The sequence below is a fragment of the Gymnoscopelus braueri genome (genome assembly GCF_963280865.1).
Source record: "Gymnoscopelus braueri genome assembly, chromosome: 3".
Taxonomy (NCBI): domain Eukaryota; kingdom Metazoa; phylum Chordata; class Actinopteri; order Myctophiformes; family Myctophidae; genus Gymnoscopelus; species Gymnoscopelus braueri.
This window is the reverse complement of record NC_137612.1, coordinates 12,241,953-12,265,959: the sequence shown is the minus strand read 5'-3', so window position 1 is coordinate 12,265,959 and position 24,007 is coordinate 12,241,953. Positions and strand designations below refer to the sequence as shown.

At 39.8% G+C, this 24,007-nt stretch overlaps 2 protein-coding genes across 3 annotated transcripts in view; both read right to left on the bottom strand.

The window, feature by feature from the left end:
• The window catches only part of LOC308081806 (uncharacterized protein), a gene marked incomplete at its 3' end in the record, with an annotated part of 28,860 nt that extends 13,989 nt beyond the window's left edge, over positions 1-14,871 (bottom strand). Inside the window, exons 1-16 of the mRNA XM_080423430.1 lie at positions 14,797-14,871; positions 13,391-13,551; positions 13,083-13,187; positions 12,832-12,994; positions 12,580-12,690; positions 11,665-11,793; positions 10,692-10,808; positions 10,382-10,550; positions 10,177-10,287; positions 9,410-9,591; positions 8,607-8,786; positions 8,144-8,268; positions 7,527-7,828; positions 6,480-6,677; positions 3,853-4,021; positions 2,970-3,118 (exon numbers count right to left, since the gene is read on the bottom strand). Of these exons, the coding sequence (XP_080279556.1) occupies positions 2,970-3,118; positions 3,853-4,021; positions 6,480-6,677; positions 7,527-7,828; positions 8,144-8,268; positions 8,607-8,786; positions 9,410-9,591; positions 10,177-10,287; positions 10,382-10,550; positions 10,692-10,808; positions 11,665-11,793; positions 12,580-12,690; positions 12,832-12,994; positions 13,083-13,187; positions 13,391-13,551; positions 14,797-14,865 (2,440 nt within the window). The 5' untranslated portion in view covers positions 14,866-14,871. The remainder of the gene's footprint in view (positions 1-2,969; positions 3,119-3,852; positions 4,022-6,479; positions 6,678-7,526; positions 7,829-8,143; positions 8,269-8,606; positions 8,787-9,409; positions 9,592-10,176; positions 10,288-10,381; positions 10,551-10,691; positions 10,809-11,664; positions 11,794-12,579; positions 12,691-12,831; positions 12,995-13,082; positions 13,188-13,390; positions 13,552-14,796) is intronic.
• A 1,097-nt stretch (positions 14,872-15,968) lies between these two features.
• The window catches only part of wnk2 (WNK lysine deficient protein kinase 2), a 41,440-nt gene continuing 33,401 nt past the window's right edge, over positions 15,969-24,007 (bottom strand). For both annotated transcript variants that reach the window (XM_080423691.1, XM_080423692.1), the window contains exons 26-27: positions 20,951-21,273; positions 15,969-18,756 (exon numbers count right to left, since the gene is read on the bottom strand). In XM_080423691.1, the coding sequence (XP_080279817.1) occupies positions 18,433-18,756; positions 20,951-21,273 (647 nt within the window). In that variant the 3' untranslated portion in view covers positions 15,969-18,432. The remainder of the gene's footprint in view (positions 18,757-20,950; positions 21,274-24,007) is intronic.

Here is a 24,007-nt window from a genome sequence, read left to right as displayed (position 1 = left end):
GGAGACATGATACATATATCATACATATCATCAGTGGTGGAAAAAGTACTCATACCTAGGCTATTTTCAAATAGCCTAGGTATGAAATAGGGCTAAAGTGGTTAATGTACTGTATGTTTTATAATGAAATATATTAATATCTGCAAAGTAACTAGTAACTAAAGTTGTCAAATAATTGTAGTGGAGTAAAAGTACAATATTTGCCTCAGAGATGTAGTAGAATAGAAGTAAAAGTATAAATAATTGGAAACACTCCAGTAAAGTAAAAGTACCTCAAAATTGTACTTAAGTACAGTACTTGAGTAAATGTACTTAGTTACTTTCCACCACTGCATATCATATCATATCATATCATATCATATCATATCATATCATATCATATCATATCATATCATAGTATTAATTCTAATGATTGGAGATCTTACAATTGTTCATCCTCTTGCTGTCTTTTCATGGCACATGTGATACTGTGTATTCAGGCCATTCCAAAGAAGACAGCCCTCTATTGAGTGTCAGTTACCTTTCTTCTTCCTGTCATCAGTCCAAAATCCACCCTCTTGGCAATGTTGATATGTGATATCAGTTCTCTAGGGATAACAATAGTAAACAACAAATGCATCTGTGGGTGCAATCGTCTCTTCATTGTCAAGTCATCTGGCTAATAAACAAACAAACAAACAGACAGGACCGATTACCAGTGGGGGAAGAAGTACCGAGATGTTTTACTTAAGTAAAAGTATGAATTCCACAATGTAGAAATACTCAATAAGTAAAAGTCTGGTATTAAGAATAGACAAAAAGAACAAAAGTATTGGCGTCAAAAAGTACAAAACTTAAAAGTACTCATTACACAGAATGTCCCATTTCAAATTGTATTAAAATCTTTTAAAATAGCAGATCTATAAGGTCACAACGCGTCACATAACGACGCTTTGTGAGCTCGTAGATCGGCTGTTTTCATATAGCCAAAGTACATATAGGGCTGAAGTGGTTAATGCATGTTTTCTAATACTCCAAATCTACAAAGTAACTAGTAACTCAAGATTTCAAATAATTGTAGTGGAGTAAAAAGTACAATATTTGAGATGTAATGGAGTAGAAGTAAAAGTATTGAAAATTGGAAATACTCCAGTAAAGTAAAAGTACCTTAAAATTGTACTTAAGAAGTACAGTACAGTGCTGCCAATTACACACACATGCACACAAAAACTGCAGATCTGCAAGCTCACAACGGGTTGCGTTGTGAGGTTGTAAATCGGTTATTTTTAGTGAAGAAATTTGGTGTGGAAGGACAAAGGCGGTCTAGTACAAGTAACTCAGGTGCATTTTATTAAGAATAGAGGGTTTAAGTAGGTTAAAATATATCAGACCATTAGAAAGACTCAGATCCTCAGATAGGCTGTCTGTTTACATAGAACCGAAGACAACAGGACCATGGTAACTGTTTGAAAAAATTACATTTGCAAAGCACAAGGTGGCTTTACAGCAGGCAAAAGCAATCATACAACAAGCTTTCATTGCAAGCGATAAACAGATTAGAAGTCTGTTTATTCAACCAAAATATAAGCTCAACCCTGCAGATATGAAGGGATTTATATTGTGACAAGCTAACTGCTGAAGCTCAAGACCATATGAGTTAGAAAAGAGGCTTTTGGCCGTCTGAGTTGACAGCACAGTGACTGGCCGACACTGCAACAATGTGCGTGCAAAGTTCCACGGCAATTGGACGCTGCGTTTATGATTTGAGGCATTTTGAGCCACTCCTGCAAACTTTGGAAGCCAATCAGGATGGAATTTGGACATGAATGAAAAATCTTGATCACATGACTATAGAGATAATGTGTACCGATTTGCTTGATGTTTGGACAAAATCTGTAGGAGTAATACAAAAAATTATAATTTGTAACTAGAAAAAGTGCTCCGCTGAGCACAGGTCAGGTAGGTTATTGTGGGCCAGTAATGTCCGGAATTCACCAATCAGGATGGAATATGAAAAATCTGACACTACCCTGTAGGAGTAATATTAAAAAAAATGTTTTGCAAAAATCGGCCTCCTGGTGGGGCTATAACAACAGGCCAATGTGAAGAAAAAAATTGCTCTGCCATCCAGGGAGTGTGCTGCACAGTTTCATGTCGATCAGGGCAACAGTGCCGGAGATTACCAGTTCACAGACACACGTGTATATTAAATCAGAGTGTAGTTTTAAACTGTTTGAGATTTATTTGGTGCAATGGTGCACTCAGTTATAATTGTGTCACAAGGAAGTCAGACAGTTCTCTCTGAAGAGCGAGCTCAGGAGACACAGACCAACAGTCCAGTGTCGGGGCAGAGGTTACACTGTAGTCCAGAGCGGGTGTTCTAGAAGAAAAACATAATTTGTATTGGTACAGTGGTGCTAGTAGTATCATTACGTCACTTTGTGAAAGATGACAAATGTTCAGCCACAGAGTCACATTAGCCAGTAAACCTTTGCAAGTATCAAGCTGTGGGAAAACTCACAAGGCTTGGTAAACACATGGTCATGCACTGACAGGAATGAGACTTAAAAAGATCAATACAGATACACTGGACCATACCTGGGAGCAATAACCTCCATGTTATGGATTCTGAGTTTTGCTGTAATGGAGTTTTCTTGCAGTATGGAATAAACTGCAGGCTTTGCCACTGGAAGACAGACAACAAAGACAAGACTTACAGTTACAACATTTTGAAAATACTTGTCTTTAAACAAGTGGTATCTCTTTTAAATTCAAGCACACATGCACCCCACCTGGGCAAACACGCACGCACGCACACACACACACACACACACACACACACACACACACACACACACACACACACACACACACACACACACACACACACACACACACACACACACACACACACACACACACACACACACACACACACACACAAATCCAATCTGTATTTTTTTACACACATGATATATGATCCCACTCACCTAAAATTCCTTCAGTGTTGTTGCCTGATGGAAACTGTCTCAAGACAGGCCAGAGAAGTTTCTCTCCCTTGTTCTGATGAAGCAGGATGACAATACGTGTATCTCCGATTGAAACGTCCATCTCATTGTACCGCAGAATCAGTGTGACGCTACAAACAAACAAGCATCCCAACTTACTTTTATTTTTATGGGCCCAACACAAATTATACAACCCAAATGCAATCTAAAAACTAGATTATGACAAATTAATCTTTTTTAAAGGGCAAGACCACTTTGGTAGAGGTTTGGGTTGTGTAGTTACCTTAACTTGATGTAACTCCAAAGGTGGACAAGAAATAAAAAATAATTGCTCCATTGATTAGAAATTGATCATTCAAAATATGCATCTCATTGACTTACATTGTATGCTGAAAAAGCTCTCAAAGTCACTCTTATAGCCCGTAAACGAACACAAACGAAGTTGATTCAGACATTATAGAACATCACCAAACCCAGTACTGTTTGTTTTTTTAATACAAAAGTTAACTTCCTGTTGTGTTTAACTATTTTAAGATCCGGATCCAGTCCGGGTTTTCTATTCTTCCTAATGAAAATAGAAAAATAAACAGGAAGTTAACCTTTTTATAAAAAAAACAGTACTGGGTTTGGTGATGTTCTATATTGTCTGAATCAACTTTGTTTGCGTTCGTTGCGAAAAGAGTGACTTTGAGAGCTGTTTCACCGTACAATCTATGTCAATGGGGAGCATATCTTGAATTATCAATTTCTAATCAATGGAGCAATTATTTTTGATTTCTTGTCCACCTTTGGAGTTACATCATGGCAAGGAAACTACACAACCCAAACCCCAAATGCATAAAGAAAGCAACGTAGGCTTTGGTACCTTCCTGCTGTTGTGTGGTCCTGGCCCCAGTTAAAAGCTCCCACAAGCTGTCCGTCTCGCACAGTGATGGAATCGGTGTTCACCTCAATATGCTGATTTTTGTAGTGAATAACAATCTTCTGGAAGCCCCCCTGCAGTGATCGTCTGAGCTTCCCGTTCACAGACAATCCTGGGACAGCAGAGGAGATACCAACTCACAACAAAGTCTAACACCAAATTGCGAACGGGTCTACAGGCCAGGTACAGGATTGCGACGCATTGTGAGCTTGTAGATCGGCTATTTTCAAATGGCCGAAATGTATATAGGGCTGAAGTCAGTAATATAAGTTTTGTAGTAATAATCAAAATCTACAAAGTAACTAGTAACTAAAGTTTTCAAATAATTGTAGTGGAGTAAAAGTAAAATAGTTGCCACTGAGATGTAGTGGAGTAGAAGTAAAAGTACTGAAAATTGGAAATACTCAAGTAAAGTAAAAAATACCTCAACATTCTACTTAAGTACAGTACTTGAGTAAATGTACTTAGTTACTTTACACCAGTGCTGCTGTATGCATGGTTCCCTGAGCAGGGACCAAATGTCTACTATAGCCCTAAGAAACTTGACATACATCATGTATCGAACACTACACAGATTTAGGCATTTTAGGGCAAATTAATAGATATTTAAACACATTATGCAAGTGCTATTAGCCAAACAGAATGTAAGTGCAGGATAATATACTGCAGTGACCTGTGTCGGGGTCTTGCAGTAATTTCAGATGTTTGGCACTGACATCATAACATAGCGGGAGGGTCTGGTTCTCAGCTCCTAGCAGAAACTTGTGATAGAAAGGGACTTAAAAGCAGAGAGAAAAAGAAAAAGAGAGAGAAAGAAAGAAAGAGAGAGAGAGAGATAATTTAAACTCAATGTCATATTTTCCAAACAAATCGAGAGAGAGAGAGAGGAGAGAAAAAAAGTGTATATTGCAAATAAAAAAGTTAGGCCAATACATATAGACAAATGTACATGAAATTAAGTTTCATTCATTTCATACTTTTTCACAACGACGCTTGACAAAAAGAGCTGAGTTATGAGTTTATTTCTGTCAAGAGCCACAGTCATACAAAGAAGCACGAACTGGTCTTTAACCCATTAAGACCGGGAACGCATCTGTGTAATTTTTTTATTTCTTTGGCTATTAAAAAAATAGCAGATATACAAGCTCATAGCGTGGCACAGAGTGCTGTGCTATGAGCTTGTAGATCTGACATTTTTTAATAAAGCAAAAACGTTTTTGCATATCCTTGAATATGTTTTTTAAAGCGAACGTTTGTAAAATATTTTGTTCCACGGACGTCCAGAAGCAAAGATTTAAGTTACAAATGTTCGCTTTAAAAAATATATATTAAAAGATTTGTACGATTTTTCAAAAATTATAAAATAATGGTTACAGCTAAAATCTAAAATGACACAGATGCGTTCCCGGATTTGAATGGGTTAATCAGACCTTGCAGGCCTGCTGAATTTTAGGGACATGCTGTAGCCCAGTGCCCCCCCCCCCCCAATCATGTGGGGACCCACAGGTTGAGAACCACTGCTGTAGCGCATAGAGATTGGAAAATAGCTATAATACATACTGTATCATTGATGTATTCTCATGAATTTCTTTTAATAGAAAGTAGCCTACTGTATAGGCTACTGTACAATTATTAATGACTTAGGGTAGGTGCCAGCAATGCACAGTAGGACTACACACATTACTCACTAATTTAAACTCATAATTAAATTAGTGTGTCATATTTTCTAAACACTTAAAAATTAAGTTTCATATTTTCAGTTCATGCATAAATGAGTTGTTACCCAGTAAGGCGTGCTTTTACTTTGACAACTTAAAGCTCATTCATGAGTTACCGTATGTCGCTCAATTTAATTAAGTGTTCATGAAAGTATAATGAAACTAACTGAAGTGTTTTAAATGTGTCTTTTTATTAGAAATTCATGGCTTTTTACAAAAATCATATTTACATGCACAATACCTTTCGTTGTTCTTGGTGCTTTTGTTGTTGTTGGTGCTTGATAAGGTCCGCCATAATCATCATAGCTGTAGTCCATAGCTGCAACCAAAGTACAAACTGTATTACAAAACTTGTAGGGACTTTCTATTAACTTATAGCGTATTTTAGAATGATTCCTTGGACGATTGACGAAGTTCTAGCTTCTCAAGAAAATAAGTAGGTTTGTTTTGTATTACTGGTGTTGCTTTTTTTTTTGAGTTTGTAGTGTAGAGATGTGTCTTGCAGCCAGGCTAAGATTTAAATTCCAATTCCCCCCTTACATTATCCCTGTGTCACCTGGATGCTCATTGATGCAGTATACCTTATTAACCCATATTTACAAATTGCTTAATTCAATTAGAGAAAAAGACACCAAAATTACAAAAGCAGGACAGGGTAAAGGTGGGCCAAAGCGGTAGCACGTAGAATTACATAAATGACAGGCTGGAATTGGGCATAGAAAAAGAACTGAGTTATGAGTTATTTCCGTCAAGAGCCACAGTCATGCAAAGAAGCATGAACTGGTCTTTAGCCCATCTGTGTCATTTTTAGATTTATTTGGCTATTAAGAAAATAACTACTGTGCATACTACCGGGTGGCCTTTTCCTAGTTGGTGAAGACTGCCTCACGCGGCTGCTGACTCTAGTGACACTTTGAGACTGGATCACGCGAGTGACTTTAGTGACAATTGGTTGGCCCTCGATCACGCGGGTGACTTGAGTGAAAGTTGGTTGAATCTGGATCACGCGGCTGTCTTTAGAGATACTTGGTGAAGACTGTAGACTGAAGACTGGAAGACAAAGAATATTGCTTAACAATCTTTTTAACCATTTTCAATCTGGCATCCCTATTTTGGACATATATTGTCAAAAAGTAATTGCAGAAAATAGCAAATCACATTGCGACGCGTTGTATGCTTGTCTGCTTGCTTGTAGATAGCAATGTTACTGTCGGGTAACTTACAATATATTAACGTCACCAATTTCACAGTTTTTTTGCATGTTTGTATTGTAAACGGTCTAAAAGTCCTTTCCCCTCCTGCTGGTTTCCCATCTGCAAACAGTTGAACGCCAGTCTCCAGTGCTTGGCAGGAACTTTACCCTGTTCCGCCTGGACACCCCATTTATGGACATTTTAGGCGGAAAAAACAGATTAGGTTTGGACAGTGGTGGAAAAAGTATTCAAATGTTTTACTTAAGTAAAATTTTTTAAAAAGTACCATAAGTAAAAGTACTAAAATGTTTGAAAATAGCAGATCTACAAGCTCACAACGCGTCGCGATGCGATGCGTTGTGAGCTTGTAGATCAACTATTTTCAAATAGCCTGGTGTAAAATAGGGCTATAGTGGTTAATGTATGTTTTATAATGTAATAATTTATATCTGCAAAGTAACTATAGTAACTAAACTTTTCAAATAATTGTAGTGGAGTAAAAGTACAATATTTGCCTCTGAGATGTTCTGGAGTAGAAGTAAAAGTATAGACAATTGGAAATACTCCAGTAAAGTAAAAGTACCTCAAAATTGTACTTAAGTACAGTACTTGAGTAAATGTACTTGGTTACTTTACACCACTGGGTTTGGACACGAGAGACACGACAGTGTTCTACATGCAGTACTGTATGTAAACATATCGATACCACCGTAGCCTACTATACCCATGTCAGGAGGTGAATCCATAGCGTCTGCGGATAACAGTACTGCATGTCCAAATCCTCCAAATCCACGAGATTGTGTGCCACCGGAACCAGGGCCTAATCCAGTCCTTCCTACTGACATCATCGGTCTCTCTCCTTCTTTGGGTTTATGGAGAACCTCTGTGTTCTCCCCTGGGGGCTTCGTGACCACCATGGACGTATGTGGCGTCACAAAGCCGTATTTCAGAGACAGCTCCAGGGCCTCTTTCTTCACGTTCTCCTTCTCAGCATCAGCTAACTGCAACCTATGATCGACACATGATGTCAGTGTAAAGTTGTTGATGAGTACGTCACATGACTGTGAATCATATATAGGGCATAGCAGTGGTGGCCATTTTCTGGTTCCACTAAAAAAAAAGGCAGTGCATTTTTCCCATAAAGATTTCCAAAAATATTTATATCAATTATTTTAAGCCTAGACCCTGGATCAAGCCATCCAGGGTCCTGGTCAATCATGACCATAAATGTCATCGGCAAAACAAAGTGTATTTAGTAAATATAGTATGTCATAGAATTAATATGTGCCAATGATTAGAATAGGTTATGGACAGCATATTCACTCTTTGTCCAGGAGCTGTTTCACCGTGAGGTAGGCCCAGACCCTCTGGAGGTGGTGGTCAGAAATGGTTCCAGTGAACTCCGGCCTGCTATCTTTCTCAGACTCAAACTCCATCTTTGTGCTTTTCTAGGATCATCAAAATGTATCCTTGTGTCAGAACAGTTACTGTCAAGAAAGACTTTTTCAAATGGCCAAAATGTAAATAGGACTGAAGTGGTTAATGTATGTTTTGTTATAATAATAATCAAAATCTACAAAGTAACTAGTAGCCAAAGTTTTTAAATAAATGTAGTGGAGTAAAGTACAATATTTGGATCCGAGATGTAGTGGAGTAGAAGTAAAGGTATTGGAAATTGGAATTACTCAAGTAAAGTACGAATAACTCAAAATTGTACTTAAGTACAGTACTTAAGTAAATGCACTTTAGTTACTTTGCACCACTGACAGTGAGGAGCTTTCCTTACCGAAAGGGCGACAACCCGTGGAATAAACGTGTCGATGTTGTTGTCTGTGATCTGACCGGCCACCACGATTTCAGAGCCATTGTAATACTGGCTGAAGTTGGTCTTGGTTAGATTAGTCCCACCAACATAGATCATTATCACATCTGTCAACAAGGGGTTGGCAACCTCTTCATAGAAACCCTGGTGAAAAACAGCAATATTATAGTTGGGAATTTCCTTAGCATTCAGTCTTGATGCTGCTGCTGATATTTTGCTACTGGAAATGTAGAAACGACATGCAGTAATCAATTAAATACAACAGTGAGAAGTGTATATCAGTGGTTCTCAATCTTTTTCCTGTCAAGGACCCCCAAATTGACACTTATTAGCCCGCAGACCCCCATTTGAAAAGATATGCCCGGGACCCCCCATAAGAGACTTTTTTACGGCTCTAGCAGTGATTCTCAACCATTTTAATTTCAAGGACCCCCAGTTTGACATGCAATAGAGGCTACGGCTCCCCATTTAATGGCATTTATATCTCTGGGACCCCAATTTATATTGTAAAATCAATGTTAATTTAACTCTGAGAGTGTACACTCTCAGAGTTACAGACCCATAAGGGTCCATTTGGTTCCTAACCAGCCATCTGGGGACCCCCTGGAACTCCCTCAAGGACCCCTGGGGGTCCCCGGACCCCACTTTGAGAACCAATGGTCTATATAGTAACTCTACATCAAACACTAATTGGAATTTTATCATATCTCTTAACTCTACATCAAACCCCACAAACTGGAGGGAAATGAAGTGAAATATCTCTTAACCTGCAGCTGCAAGTCAGCATCTGAATCCTGATAAATCCGTCGCGCCGCACCGTTGTTCTCCAGTGCCATCTTCTCCAGGAACTCAAAATTGACATCAAATCCAAAACCAAGACAGTAGAGAGGGTATTTCTCATTTATGGACTTTCTTACATTGGCCTGTATTCTTTCGAGATTCGTCACCCCTGTAATGATAACCAAACAGTGGTGGAAAAAGTACAAACATTTTTTGCTTAAGTAAAAGTAGCAATACCACATTATAAAAGTAAAAGGCCTGTGTTCAAAATGTTACTTGAGTAAAAGTACAAAGGTATTGGCATCAAAATATACTTAAAGTACCAAAACGTAAAAGTACTCAAATGTTTGAAAATAGCAGATCTACAAGCTCACAACAAATAGCCTAGGTATAAAATATGGCTAAAGTGGTTAATGTATGTTTTATAATGTAATCATTTATATCTTCAAAGTAACTAGTAACTAAATTTGTCAAATAAAAGTACAATATTTGCCTCTGAGATGTAGTGGAGTATAAGTAAAAGTATTAGAAATTGGAAATACTCAAGTAAAGTACAAATACCTCAAAATTGTACTTAAGTACAGTACTTAAATGTGTAATGTAAATGTACTGTTACTTTACACCACTGTAACCAAATTACTTGAAAATCAAGTTGTTTAGTCTGCTATTGTTATCCATACAGAACTGATGTCAGATATAATCATTATCTAGGGTGGGTTTCAGACTGATTACAGGAGGGGGGGGGGGGTATTACCTGAGGTTGGATCACCATCGGTGAGAAGTATAAGAAGAGATGCAGAGCCTTCTCTGGGCTGTCGCTTCAGCATTTCTGCACCTTCCAAAACGGCAGCATTGATATCGGTCGCTGCAATGAGAACACATTTCATTGCCATTATGATTCTGACATCATTTCACAAGCTCTGACAGCCTATAAAAGTGTATAGATCAGGACCGTATACCTCCTGCGTCTCGGATGCGCCGTACAAACTCTTTGGCAGCTGCCAGGTTTTCACTGGTGGCCTGGGAGAGTTCTCTTTTCCAGGAGGAAACACTGCTGTCAAAAATAACCAAACCAAAGTAGTCTTCTTCCGCCAGGTCTCCCAAGATGTGTAGAAGAGCAAGACGGGTCTGAAAAAATTGATAATTTCGTTAATAAGAATAACTTCATTAATTTATGGCAATTGGCAACATTTCATTTGATCTTAGTGCGAGTAAACAACAGTATGCTTTTGAAATGTAGCCAAACACTATACAAACACTGTGCCATACCTGATGCATTTTCTTGCCATGCATGGAGCCACTTCGATCAATGATGAAGACAACATTCTTTGGTATGCGGGGGAGACCACTTGGGGCAAAGTGATGGACAAAATACCCACCAGACACCTTTGCAGGTGGGAAAAGAACGGGGGGAAAACTACCGTCAGTATGGAATACTGAAAAGACTGCAGATGACAAGAAATGTCACTTATAATTCCTACTACAATGTCTCGTGCTAATAGATGCTAAACAAGCCATGAGTTGTGGTGAGCCTTATTGAGCTGTCACTTTTCCTACATTCGTACTGTAGCAGAGTGGTTTGTTGTCAGCTGCAAGTGGAGTGTTATGGGGCAGTTAAATTAGCCTGGAAACCAGACGAATCTGCCAGTGCCAGAATCATTTTGCCCTCGGCAGATTTGGTCTGGCCCCGCTCGGTAGTGATTGGATTTCGGTGCCCCCTAAGTTGTGGGGTACCAATCAGGGCCCAGTATGAAAATGTGGGGCGCGTTTATCACAAGAGCATTGTTTTTAAATCGTCCGCTTGGAAATGCAGGTCCCACACAGAGATTCCAGACTAATGTCTGCGCAGCGATATTAGTCTGGCCATGCAGGCTACAGTTGTACAGGTGTTCATTTCAAGACAGTCAAACAGTTCTCTTTCTCTGTTCTGTATCTTGCAGTGAGAATGGAACAGTGCCACACAGACAGAGACACTGATTTGACAAAAGTAAGTGTAAGTGTCAATTCCTCTATACTTAAAGGAGAATTAAAACATCATATAAAGGTAAGGAAAAGGCTAGTCCAAAATTGGCCTTTAAGTTGACATGACATTAAATAATATAATGTAGCTTCAGCAGTAGACACCATCTTGAGTCATCCATCCAATCCTACTGTGAACTTCTTACACATACAGAATTTACAATCAGTTTAAGACAGGATCACCTGCACACTGTGGATGTTCTGCACTGAAGTCTCACCATACCTTGACATCTCCCAGTGAGGCGTCCCTGTTGACATCATAAGCAATAACCAGATCTCCATTCATTCCCTGTGGTCCACAGCTGTCACACATGATCTGTTGTTGCTCTGTAGGGTAAAAATGCACCCACGCCTGGGAGCAGGATATACATCACTCATTAACCCATTAAGACCTGAGGCCAATTCTAAAACAAATTCTACGTTTTTTGAACGAAATATAAAAAGAGAGAGAGAGAAAAAAGAAAATGATCTCAAAATATTTTGTTCCAGGGACCCCCAGAAGCAAAGATTTGAGTTACAAATGGTCTGGTCACTTATGATGCTTTTATCTCAATTTCAAAGCTCATAGAGCATGAACGTGTTGGAAACTGTCACTTTTTTCAATTTCACTATTTGTGCCAGCCAAATCCTGCATTTTTATTTATGTTTGCTTTTTTTTAACTAAATTTTTAAAAAAGAGTGAAAAAAGAAAATAATCTCAAAATATTTTGTTCCAGGGACCCATAGAAGCAAAGATTTGAGTTACAAATGTTCGCTTTAAAAATATATATTCAAAGATTTGCACAAATAGCAGATTTACAAGCTTGTTAAGTTTAAGGGTTTCCCTGTAGCAATACATTCTTCAAATACAGTATACTGAATATGAATCTTACACAAATGAATAGTCAATAATCTAATAAAAGTGTACATTGCGAATGATGGACAAATTATATTGTCGTTATAGTAAAGAGAATTTCTGAAAGTAATTATTTGCTTGACATATAGTAGTAACCAATATTACCCAATAAAAGTACTTTTTTACTCATGAAAATAATATTGTTACATATTGTGTTACCTATGTGATGTGTTTACCCAACACTGGTACTGTAACTACATATTGCCCTGTATAATGTTGTACTGCACTGGACAGTAACGTTACCTGATTGTGAGCATGTGTTTTTGTAATGGCATTGGCTAGAGCATTGGTACTTAGCCCTCCTTTAACCTGGACAAAGGTAATGCCCGGCTTCTCATTGATGTATACGTCCATCTGGCATTGAAAACAAACAAAACATACATGTTGAGTTATAGAACCAAGGACAAACTGTATGCGTTGCAACAGTATTTTCACAACTTGATTTAATAGCATTTCGTATTACTGATTGCCACTGTATGAATCAATCAGATTCACCTTGAAGTCTTTGACAGGCTGCATGGGTCGGGCGTGGATCTGCAGCTCATATTTGCCCAGTGTGCGTTTCAGAAGCTCCTCGTATGTGAGTTCAAAGGTCACCTTTTGGAGAGCGGCCACAGTCACAGAGGTCTTAAACTCCTCGAGTGTTCTCCCCACGGAACTGTACCGGAAAGACGCATCTCGTTTTTATACTTTTAAAACATGAATGTTACCATTTCACACTGAAAATGCACAGCTCCATCATTTACCTGACCACACCAGCACTTTCGCCCCGGGACACAGCCTCGGTGTACTGTTGTTGTGCTTGCTCCTTAGCTTTCACAACACCGTCGTACATCTGGCCTTCAATACGCCTGAGAAAGATCAACAGTGAAAGAGCTGAAGCCTCGTTGTACTTTGTCTTTAAACTAAAAAAATCAATGCACTTTGCAGTTTGCACATCCGGTCTAGAGGTTACTTTGTCATACTGCAGAATCGCTCACCAGAAATTACTTTTTTCCAACAACAATAAATAAAGGTTTAATAAAAAATTGTGATATCTTTTCTAGAGACCCACATTTTGAAGTTGCTGATGAATGCATTCTTAGGGATCCTGACTTGGAAATGTATTTCTTTGGGTGCGTCCACGCGGTTGACAACACGACTGGTGACGACAGTGGTGGCATAGCGACTGGTCACAGTGGAGTTGATGTGGAAGCTGTAGATGTCCCAATCCTCCTGGAAATATACACCACAAAACACAACCCAACTGACCACTGACCAGAACTTGACCAGAGAATTAAAACGCTGAACAAAGCAAGTAGTTGACCAGGTGTTACTTCATTAGCACATTGGGAATCTCATTGGTCCTACGGCAGAAACACCCCCTGTATCAAACCTCATTTTTGGACTTTCAATTGCCTTCCACAACAAGAGAGGCCTGCAAATTATCCTAGTACTCCTACTTTCAACACACACCCCACACACACACACACACACACACACACACACACACACACACACACACACACACACACACACACACACACACACACACACACACACACACACACACACAGTGGTGTAAAGTAACTAAATACATTTACTCAAGTACAATTTTGAGGTATTTTTACTTTTACAAATATTACCCTTTTACTCCACTGCAATTATTTGAAAACTTTAGTAACTAGTTACTTTGATTTTGATTATTATTACACAACATACATAACCCACTTCAGCCCTATATACATTTCAGCCATTTGAAAATAGACGATCTACGAGCTCACAATGCGTCGCGAATCGATGCAGCATTGTGATCTTGTAGATCTGCTATTTTCAAAAGTCTTTTTACATTTTATCCATTTGAAAACTTGTGAAATGGGACATTCTGCATAATGAGTACTTTTGCTTTTGTAATTTAAGTATATTTTGATACCAATACTTTTGTACCTTTACTCAAGTAAATTTTTAATTCTGGACTTTATACTTGTAACAGAGTATTTCTACATTGCAGTGTTGATACTTTTACTTAAGTAAAACATTTGAGTACTTTTTCCACCACTGCGCGCACGCACACACACACACACACACACACACACGCACGCACGCACGCACGCGCGCGCGCGCGCACGCGTGCGCAAAGTATTAAACAACAGTCAGCAGGTCCTTCACCTCTGACATCTGTTGTGGTGTTTGTCAAAGAGACATAGTTCACTGTGTTGAAACAATTGACTGTTAAAGAAACATTTTAAAACATTTTTAATTTGGGCTAAAGTACAGAACTGAGAAAAGCTTTAAATCACTTTCAACTGCATGACATTTCCTGTCTGCGTTCAAATAACACATTTTCAGAAGGTTTAACTTTGATCTGTTATGTTACACTGTTACGTCACAGACCAAATATTCCTATGATGTTAATAGTTGCAGTGCTACTCTCTGTTTTTCAGCACACCCCAATACATGCATGTCATTATATTACCCTACCTTGATTGGTGCTGCGGAAACAAAAGCCAGCAACCACCCAAGAAGGGTGAGTCGCACCACTCTCTCCATGATGGGCTCCAGTCACACAAAATGATGCCTGGGCTGTTCAACCTGCCCTTTAAACTCAGCTGAGGACAGACAATAGCAGTGTGCAGAAGTTCTTAAAGGGACAAACCCTCTAATATGAGATTCCTCCTTTTTTTTTTGCTGACACTGGGTAGTAGATTCAGTCCATTCCACAGAGGTCACCATTGAATATATACTCTTCTGTCATCAGTCCAAAAAGCCAAGCTCTTGTAATGATTATATCCGATATCAGTTCTCTGTGAATATCAATAGTAAACAAAACTATTAATGGTCTGTCTGTCCGTCCGTCCGTCCGGTACGTGATTCACACACACACACACACACACACACACACACACACACACACACACACACACACACACACACACACACACACACACACACACACACACACACACACACACACACACACACACACACACACACACACACTCACACGCAGTGGTGGAAGAAGTACAGAGATATTTTACTTCATATTTTACTGCAGCAATACCACAATATAAAAATACTCTGTTACAAGTAAAAGGCCTGTGATCAAAATGTTACTTGAGTAAAGGTACAAAAGTTTTGGCATCAAAATATTCTTATGGTACATAAAGTACCAAAAGTAAAAGTATTCAAATGTTTGAAAATAGCCCATGTATAAAATAGGGCTAAAGTGGTTAGTGGTTAATGTTTTATAATATAATTATTTAGATCTGCAAAGTAACTAGTAACTAAAGGTGTCAAATAAAAGTACAATATTTGCCTCTGAGATGTAGTGGAGTAGAAGTAAAAGTATTGAAAATTGAAAATACTCCAGTAAAGTAAAAATACCTCAAAATTGTACTTAAGTACAGTACTTGAGTAAATGTTCTTAGTTACTTTCCACCACACACACACATATCAAACAATTTGAAAGACTCAGATCCTCGGATAGGCTGTCAATTTATACCCGAAGCAACAGGACCATGGTAACTGTTAAAAAAATTACATTTCTCTCGTTAAATGCACAGTGTAACAAAAGTACATGAAAGAACACTATAGTATCAAGCAAACATTAGTTTTATTGTTTCTGTCATCAAGTATGTACAGCTTGTGTGAAAGAGTGCTACTGACCGTGTCAGGAAAGTGCAGGGACGCTAGACAGCAGGCAAAAGCAATCATACAAGCGTTCTTTGCAAGCAATAAACAGATCAATGACGAGGCTAAGCTTAATTTATATTCCATCGCACCAGTGTTGCTTGCCTAAAAGATCTGTCAATTTAAGCAAGCAACACCATTGTTCTCTGTAGTATAAATTAGGCTTTTACTGTATAAAGCATATGAAGATAGCTGCATAGCTGACATGTTTACATAAAACATCTGTATTTTGTGGAAGATACCCTGTGTTGGGTCTACAAAAGCTCATTTTAATGAACCAAACTAGCTAAACACTGATATGAAAGGATTCATATTGTGACAAGCTATAACTGCTGAAGTTCAAGACCATATGAGTTGGAAAGGAGGCATTTGGCTGTCAGAGATGACAGCACAGTGACTGGCACTGGAAACCGTTCAGAGATTTAAAATAGACACTGTCGTCAAGTTTATTCAGCAGTCAACACAAACTTCACTGACTGGCTTCTCCATATGGCTCTGTCGAACAACGCAAGTCTTCAAGAAATGTCATCTCCATTCTTTTGCTGATTACCGGAAGGCATTAATGAATTGAATACACTAGAATGGCTTTCAGAGGCGGTAAAATAAGAAGACATAAAAAGCAGCGGCTAGTCTATCAAACAGCGGTAGTGTGGTACAGTAAATCACTGATGGTGAGACAAACCTGTATCTCCTCGAGGCCATTCAAATTTAAACATCTATCATATGTCAACACAATCTTTGTTAAAAATCCTCTGGATTCAACCACTCGTACTGCATTTTCAACGGCCTCACGAGCCAGATGACTCATGTCTAATGCCCTTAGCCTGGAACAACCCACACTTTGTACAAATACGTTAAAACATAAACATGTTTACCGCATGGTTATTCAATGGTCACATTCTCCACCAGTCTATAACATGCATGTCATGATGTCGACCCTCACCAACAATCACCACCATCACCATAAACCAAAATATAATCTCTTAGAAAACACAAAGGCATCGGTATGTAAAGCTACAGATTGTAGAGGTATGGGGTTATCATGATTTGGAGAAGACTCCTACGCAGCCTTCTTTGTTTTATGGTATCGGCACTATCTTTTTTGTAGTATGACACGGCCGCTCAACATTAACCTTAACTCGCCATATCAACCTGTGCACAAACAATATATCAGTGTGTTCATGCAGGTTGCGTTGCGACTCAAGAAGGGCAGAAGCACTGCCAAGGTGCATGTTACAGCTTCAGTTAACAGAGGAAAACTCTCAGTAATTATATTACATCGCCTGACAAGGTTTAGGACCATTTTGCACAAATCAATAATGGATGTTCTAATATAATAGCATCAGTTTACACTGTATAGTGTTCCAAGTTCAGCAGTCTGGATCTTTTTAGTTGCTATGTCAAACATGTCACATCAGTTGTTGTTACAGTAGATTAAAACATGTCTGAATCCACATTCATTGTTCAAATCCTCTAATTCAGCCTACCATGGGAGGGCGAAACCCATCAAACAGAAGGACAACTGTCTGACTCTAAATGCTCTTCAGAAAGCTGAAACTGCAATTCAAGGCACTCTCACATGTTTTTTTTTGTTTTACCTGAAGATAATGTTCAAGTTCTTTCAAGAGTTTGTGCGTGTCACTGCTAATGGAAAGGAAAGGAAACCTATCTTTGGAAGGAGAGAGCAGAGAGAAGCCTGATTTGTACTTCGTCATGTCGCGTGCCGAAAACAGCAAATCTACAAGCTCACACAATGCGTTGTGGATGTGACGCATTGTGAGCTTTTAGATCAGCTATGTTCAGCGCTTACTGTATATCAGGCTTAAAGCAACTGGCCCTAATGACCACAGAGACAAGGCTTCACAGTGAGGGTGTGATGGTGAATGGTTCGGTGTTACATAGAGAAACACAGCACCTTCGTATGGAATTGGCTAACTGTACAAACACACAAGGGCTATGTACAGACTAACAGGAGTGTATACAGTATATACACATGGGAGAATACATACAGAATGGGCAATATGGGTCACACAAACATGAAAGATTTATATACAACCACTTAAGAGAGTATAGGAAGAAATGTATCAATGACTCAAATTCGAGGAGCTGTAATGTACACAAATGTGCGCTTTCAGACCACAATGGGCTAATAAAGCATCTTCTTATATGAACTACTGCAGCACATCCATGCCAGGTATTATGCTGCACACAAAAGTTATGTACTGCATTGTACTGGATTTGAGGCATGTTGATGCAAATTAATCAAATAACATAAAACTCCAGAAACAAATCTGCTATATACAGAGGGCTACTATAAATATACATGCTGGTTAAATATATACAGCATATGCACTGTAGGTACTGTAGAACTAGCGCTATAAATGAATGAGAATTCATTTTTTGGATAAGACATGATGCTACTGGGGGTTAAAGAGTCCTGGTTTTGGGGTCGGGGGGGTCGTACGGCGGTCCTGGAGGTCCAGGGGTGGGCACACCCCCCCAAGCTGAGGATAGAGCAGGGAAGGCAAAGACGCCCGAAGCGAGGTCGGGCAGCAACCCGGGCCACTGCGTCACGCAGACGGGCGAAGATGAGCCCCTGAACGACGGAGGAGAAGGAGAAGGTAGTTCATAAGGAGGATGGAGCCCTGGGGAGGGGCTGGTCCTCGTCACCGACGAATGGCTCTCGCTCATGGGCCATGATGAGACGGAAAGACGGGGGCCCTTGTGGTCAGGCGCCGTCTTTGAGGAGACCTGGGGAGTTCACCACACCACTTTCAGGCTTTCGGAAACAGTTAACCACAGTAACTGTCATCATACGACGAAGCATGAAATAAAAACAAACTCTTTCTACGAAGGAAGATAACGCAAAGTGTTATCTCTTTCCCATGGAGCACTGCTACTCGAAAGTGCATGGCATTGTCTGTACAGTAAGTAGCCAATTTGACTGTGTCTTAACCATACAGATAAAAATAATAGAGAGGGCACCGGAAATACCCGCCCATCCACTTGCATTGAGTTGCTCACCCGGCAAATACTCCTAAATCACCAACTTCTGGGTTGGGAAATGTGACGGGCGGGGCTTATTTGGGGCTTCTGTGACACATTTTGCATCACGGAGGTGACACGTTTTGCGTCACCTCCATGCGCAACCCCGTGCGCAAGCTCGTGAGTCGAGCCCATTTGTTGAAACCGTTTTCGCTCGTTCGTGACAGTGGCCCAGGCCGTTTTAAGCTGCAGTACCTATGAATGGCCAGTAGTGATGTGCGGGTCGGGTTTTTTCATGACCCGCCCCGCCCCAACCCGCCACGGAACCCAACCCGCCTCAACCCGCCCCGCGAACCCATATATAAATCTATGGCTCAACCCGCCCCGCGGGGGGAATATATATATATATTATATAGCGCTCTTTTAAGTACCCAAAGACGCTTTAAATGTCTACAGTAGCACAACATTGTCATGGGCTAAATAAACAAGTTGTTGTTCAAAATAGGGTTTTTTGTTTTTTTTTGCGTGTGAGAGCGGCTGACCCGCTCACCCGCAGCCCGCATAATTGCCTCTGAAATCCTGACTCTACCACCCGCGCCGCGGGTTGACCCGCGGGGCCCGCGGGTTACGGGTCGGCCCGCTCATCACTAATGGCCAGCATGTCCAATGCGCTTCAAAGCAACCTCTGGGTTCTGGGGGCTTGGTCTTAACCCATTAAGATCCGAGGCCGAGTCTACAAATGCCTTCCAAATCAGTAGTTCTCACACTTTCAAACATTTTTAAAAATAGCAGATGTACAAGCTCGCAGCGCGGCACGAAGTGACGCGCTGTGAGCTTTTATATCTGCTATTTTGGAATAGCCAACATATAAAATAAAAAATGACACAGATGCTTTCCCGGTTTTAACACATTAACTGCCAAGACCGTAGTCCTACGGGCCGTTAAATCCAACTGTTAAGCGCCGAGACCGTAGCCCTACGGGCTGCGGTCTTTTCGCGCATGCGCGGTCCGGGTGCACTTTCGGAATTTTTTTGATCCACTTCCGTTTCCGGTTTGATGACAGGAAATAGAATTATTTGGGATCCGGTTTTCACGATCACGCCCGCTCCCATTCTACAGACGAAACTGAAACTCAATTCTCTTCCTGTAGTTTTTTCTCCTCGCATTTCACTGTTTAACGTAATCCGCTCTAACTCAAACATGGATGCCCCGTTTGACACGTGGTTTTCACTGGGAGATACAGGGAGATCTCGCGGATGTAAACAGACTGTGTAGCGCTCAATCTTAAGGATTTTAACAAGATCTATGGCGACATGAAAAAAACAAAAAAACAACAAAAACACCTTGGCACTGGTGAGTACATTATGAGATTAGCCCTTGGCAGTGGATGTGTTAATGGGTAAAAGGACCACAACACCCATTTTCAACCATATCTTCATATAATTGGTCCTCACTAATGATCATTATAAGATGGCACCATTTTTGTCTAATCAGCCTGTGTCTCAGCCTGTGTCCCTGCCAGTGGCATCATCAATGGGAATTCCAAGCTAATAGAAACTGCAGTCTTTCTATTCCGGTGAAAGTTAGCATGCTGAAATAGAAGCCATTGTTGTTTGAAATGACCAAACCTGCCTACCGATGATGTCACCTGTAGGCAGGTTTCTGAACTGTACACAGCCCTCCTCTGAGACAGACAAAAATGGTACCATATTATAATGAGCATTAGTGAGGACCAATCATATGTAGATACGGTTGAAAATGGGTGAAGTGCTCCTTTAAGGCATAACTAAATATTTAAAATGTGTGCGCGTAAAGCTTTTTACTTTCTGATTATATTTATTATGATTATAAAAAAATATTGTTTTGGCATTATACACTGGCTTCCCTCAACAATTACACACACAGTAATTATACAATACTTCTATCCGTTATAAACATTACATATCATCGTTAAACTCACCTCTGGAGCACCTGCCAGTCTCTCATGTGTTTGAAACGCTCTGTCGTCCCACAGCTGCTGCCGAATGAGGCTAAGAGAGTTATTGTGTGGCCCGTGTGTGACAACCAGGACCTCTTGTGCCCAATTGTCCATCAGCCGTTGGAGGTCTTCGGTCAGATTCATTTCATTGAGGCCTATCGTTGTACCAGACAAGTTGGCCTTCTTGTTATTGCTGTTGTTGGCCTGGGCTTGGGCCAGGCCCATCACTGGCTGGTGAGGAGGGGGTGTGGCACCAGCTGGTGGCTGCTGTGGATGGTTGGAAGCTCCGGATCCTGGCCCAGACCCTGGTAAATACGCACACACACACGCACAAACACACACACACACACACACACACACACACACACACACACACACACACACACACACACACACACACACACACACACACACACACACACACACACACACACACACACACACACACAAATACATACTTTGCGTTGGAACAGTTTCCTGCATGAGCTATGATTTCCAGTGAAGGTTTTACACAGTTGACTCTACTGTACGTACTGCTGCCACGCTCTTTACCGAGACACAGTCGCTTCAATGTCGACCCTGCGAATCACACACAATTACAATGTCATACGGTACATGGAACAAACATCACTACATGGTCAAAGGGTGCTTCTCAATTAGCTGGATGCAATGTCAAACGCAGCTGCGTAATTAGCTGGATGCAATGTCAAACGCAGCTGCGTAATTAGCTGGATGCAACGTCATCGGGAAGCATTAAGACCACACCGTTATGGGAAAGCAAGATGAGGTCAGTTTTCTAAAACAAAGCAGTCTTCCTCATGCAGGTAGTTCATACATTCCATCAGTGTTGGGGACGTAAAACAAATGTAATAGATTGCATATTACTAATTACTTTCAATTAAAAGTAATAAGGTATGTTACAATATAAAATGATGTGGCAAGTAATGTGTTATGTTCATTTTGTGGTACTTTGACAAAGCACCCTCAAATGAAGCACAAAAGGACTAAGCATAATATTAAAAGGAAGAGGGTAAGCTAAATGGAATAGAAAAGATGGCTACAATAATGTTATTAGTATCAAAAGCATATTAGATTTATTGTAAATGTCATGATGAAACGACAACAACACAAACGCTGCAGCACCCTCTAGAGGTGGAGGCCTGCAGGGTATATATAGTATATTTTGAAAAAATATAATTAAAGTCCTCATTGCAAATGGCAGAGAAATTGCCTTGTCATTTCAGTGCTTCAAAAACTTCACAAAAAAGTGAAAGATATGGTTAAATTCCTAACTTTTATTTGTAAAAGTACCACAATATATTATGTAATTGCTCATTACAGTAATATCATGACATAAAGCATTACTTATGTAATGTGTTACCCCCCCAACACTGCAGAACACGGTAAAAATAGACACGCACATATAGTAATACCAAGGTGCCAACCTCTTTGTATAGCTCAGCCAAACCTTACTAGGGATGGTACGATATGAAATTTTTTTATATCATGATTATTGTGGCAAACATAATTGCGATTAACGATATTATCGCGATAATCAACAATACTCAAAATGCTTAAAAATATAAAATGGCACTTTTGTTAACCACTTGAACTCCCAGCATCCCTATTCTAGGGTGGAACGTTGGCCAAAAATAGCCGATCCACAAGCTCACAATACGTTTAAACGCAACGCGTTATGAGCTTGTAGATCTGCTATTTTTGCCGAATCAATTTGTGTAGAGTGAAACAAGAGCATACCAAATGCGCTCTTTACAGGTCAGTTTTTTCAAAGTAGGCTTTAAGGGTTTAAGTGGGACTGAATGTGCAGTTCAACAAAAGCTAATTCATCCTAGTGTATGACGGAGGACAATTTCACGATAAATTAAAATCTCTGCGATACGATTATTGTGAGCTTTTTTTTTATCACGATAAACGATAATAGCGATTATCGTCCCATCCCTAAACCTTACTTATCCAAACCTTAGACTACAAAACCGGGCAGAACCAGAATTCTCCCAAGAACTGTTTGTGAGGGGTTTGAATAAATAAGATTCTTGTAAGAGAAACGATCATGACGATTCAAGGACAAAAAAAGAGAAAAAGAGGTGACAGACACAAGATGAAATAAAAGGAAAGAACTGAGGAAGTAAACGAGGCAAAGACAGATGTGATGATAGCAGTGGTGGAAGAAGTACTCACATTTTTTTTACTTAAGTAAAAGTATTAATACCACAAGGTAGAAATACTCTGTTACAAGTAAAAGTCCGGTATTCAAAATGCACTTGCGCAAAAGGCAATGTACAAAAGTGTTGGCATCAAAATATACTTGAAGTACCAAAAGCAAAAGTAGGCCTACTACTCGTCACGCAGAACGTCCCATTTCACAAGTTTTCCAAATGTATAGAAATCTTTTGAAAACAGCAGATCTACAAGCTCACAACGCGTCACATCGCGGCGCATTGTGAGCTTGTAGATCTGCTATTTGCAAATAGCCGAAGTAGCCTATATAAAGTGCTGCAGTGGTTAATGTATGTTGTGTAATAATAATCGAAATCTGCAAAGTAACTAGTAGCTAGTTTTCAAATACTTGTAGTGGAGTAAAAAAGTACAATATTTGCCTTTGAGATGTAGTGAGTAGAAGTAAAAGAAATATCTCAAAATTGTACTTAAGTACAGTACTTAAGTAGTTACTTTCCACCACTGGATGATTGATCACACTGACGACAAATGAAGGAAACAAAAAGGGTGAGGGTACGGAGGAGATCTAGATACAAACAGATGGACAGAGAAACAGGCCCACTGAGGAATCTAGCCCGTGGCTTGTTGCTACTTGATTTATAGGTCACTCTCTCAGTAGGTTGAGGGCAATTAGGCCAGCCTGTAGAGGAGTGAGAAGAAGAAGAAGAAGAAGAAGAAGAAGGAAGAGGAGGACGAGAAGAGGAAAGCAGTGTTGATTTCGTCGACTAAAACTATGACGAAAAATGATCGTCGACTACCTTTTTTCACTGACGAAAACTAAATAAAAGCTAGAAGCTAGAT